Source organism: Antrostomus carolinensis, unplaced genomic scaffold (assembly GCF_000700745.2).
Source record: "Antrostomus carolinensis isolate BGI_N321 unplaced genomic scaffold, ASM70074v2 scaffold36647, whole genome shotgun sequence".
Taxonomy (NCBI): Eukaryota; Metazoa; Chordata; class Aves; order Caprimulgiformes; family Caprimulgidae; genus Antrostomus; species Antrostomus carolinensis.
Genome location: NW_010327336.1, coordinates 7,529 through 8,233, shown reverse-complemented (window position 1 = coordinate 8,233; position 705 = coordinate 7,529). Strand labels below are relative to the sequence as shown.

Here is a 705-nt window from a genome sequence, read left to right as displayed (position 1 = left end):
AACGGCAGCAGCCTCCAGCCAAGCCGTCACAGAACAGTTCGCTCAGTCACACACACCCAGCACACAGAAACAGACTTTCAGGTTTTGCCAGAAACATCCCCTGCGCTCCTACAGCTTTTTGGGCACTTGATTGGGATGCACGATGGTTGCTTATATGGGCTTTGTCAAACGTGTGGTTTGCTTTGTGTGTGCTGATGCACAGAATACTGGACTATCTGTTCTTTCTCAGTACTGTCTTCTCTTAAAGGAAAGCACCTAGCAAATGACACGCCTCTGGCATCACTGTGTTCTCTGTAATACAGCCTAAATCTAACCTCCTGGAGTAAGATACTGTCTTCACTTACCAGTTAAAACCACTTTTCCAGAAACAAAAATAAGAAGAACAATTCTTGGCTTGATCATTCTGTAGATTAAGCCAGGAAACAATTCTGGCTCATAGCTGTAAGAGAAGAGGGTGGCAGTGTTTAAACATGCTTGCAGACACATGTTCCAGTCTTTCATCTGCAGGACTGCAGCAACGGGCAGAGCAGATATAGACCTCACTGCAGTTTAAGAGTTGCAGAGAAGATCACTTTGATGGGTTCAGGCTGGTCAACCTCAGTTACACCCGAGGCAGAGCAGCAATGGAAACAAAGATGCAGGTTTCCCTCTGGGGTAAGGGAACAATCTAAGCAGATAGCACTCTCTAAACTAGTCAACATGCAG

The 705-nt window shown here is 45.8% G+C and overlaps 1 protein-coding gene across 1 annotated transcript in view; it reads right to left on the bottom strand.

The window, feature by feature from the left end:
* Window positions 1–344: 344 nt before the first annotated feature.
* TBP (TATA-box binding protein) overlaps window positions 345–705 on the bottom strand; it is a gene marked incomplete at its 3' end in the record, with an annotated part of 6,534 nt that continues 6,173 nt past the window's right edge. Inside the window, exon 6 of the mRNA XM_010171875.1 lies at window positions 345–442. Within this exon, the coding sequence (XP_010170177.1) occupies window positions 345–442 (98 nt within the window). The remainder of the gene's footprint in view (window positions 443–705) is intronic.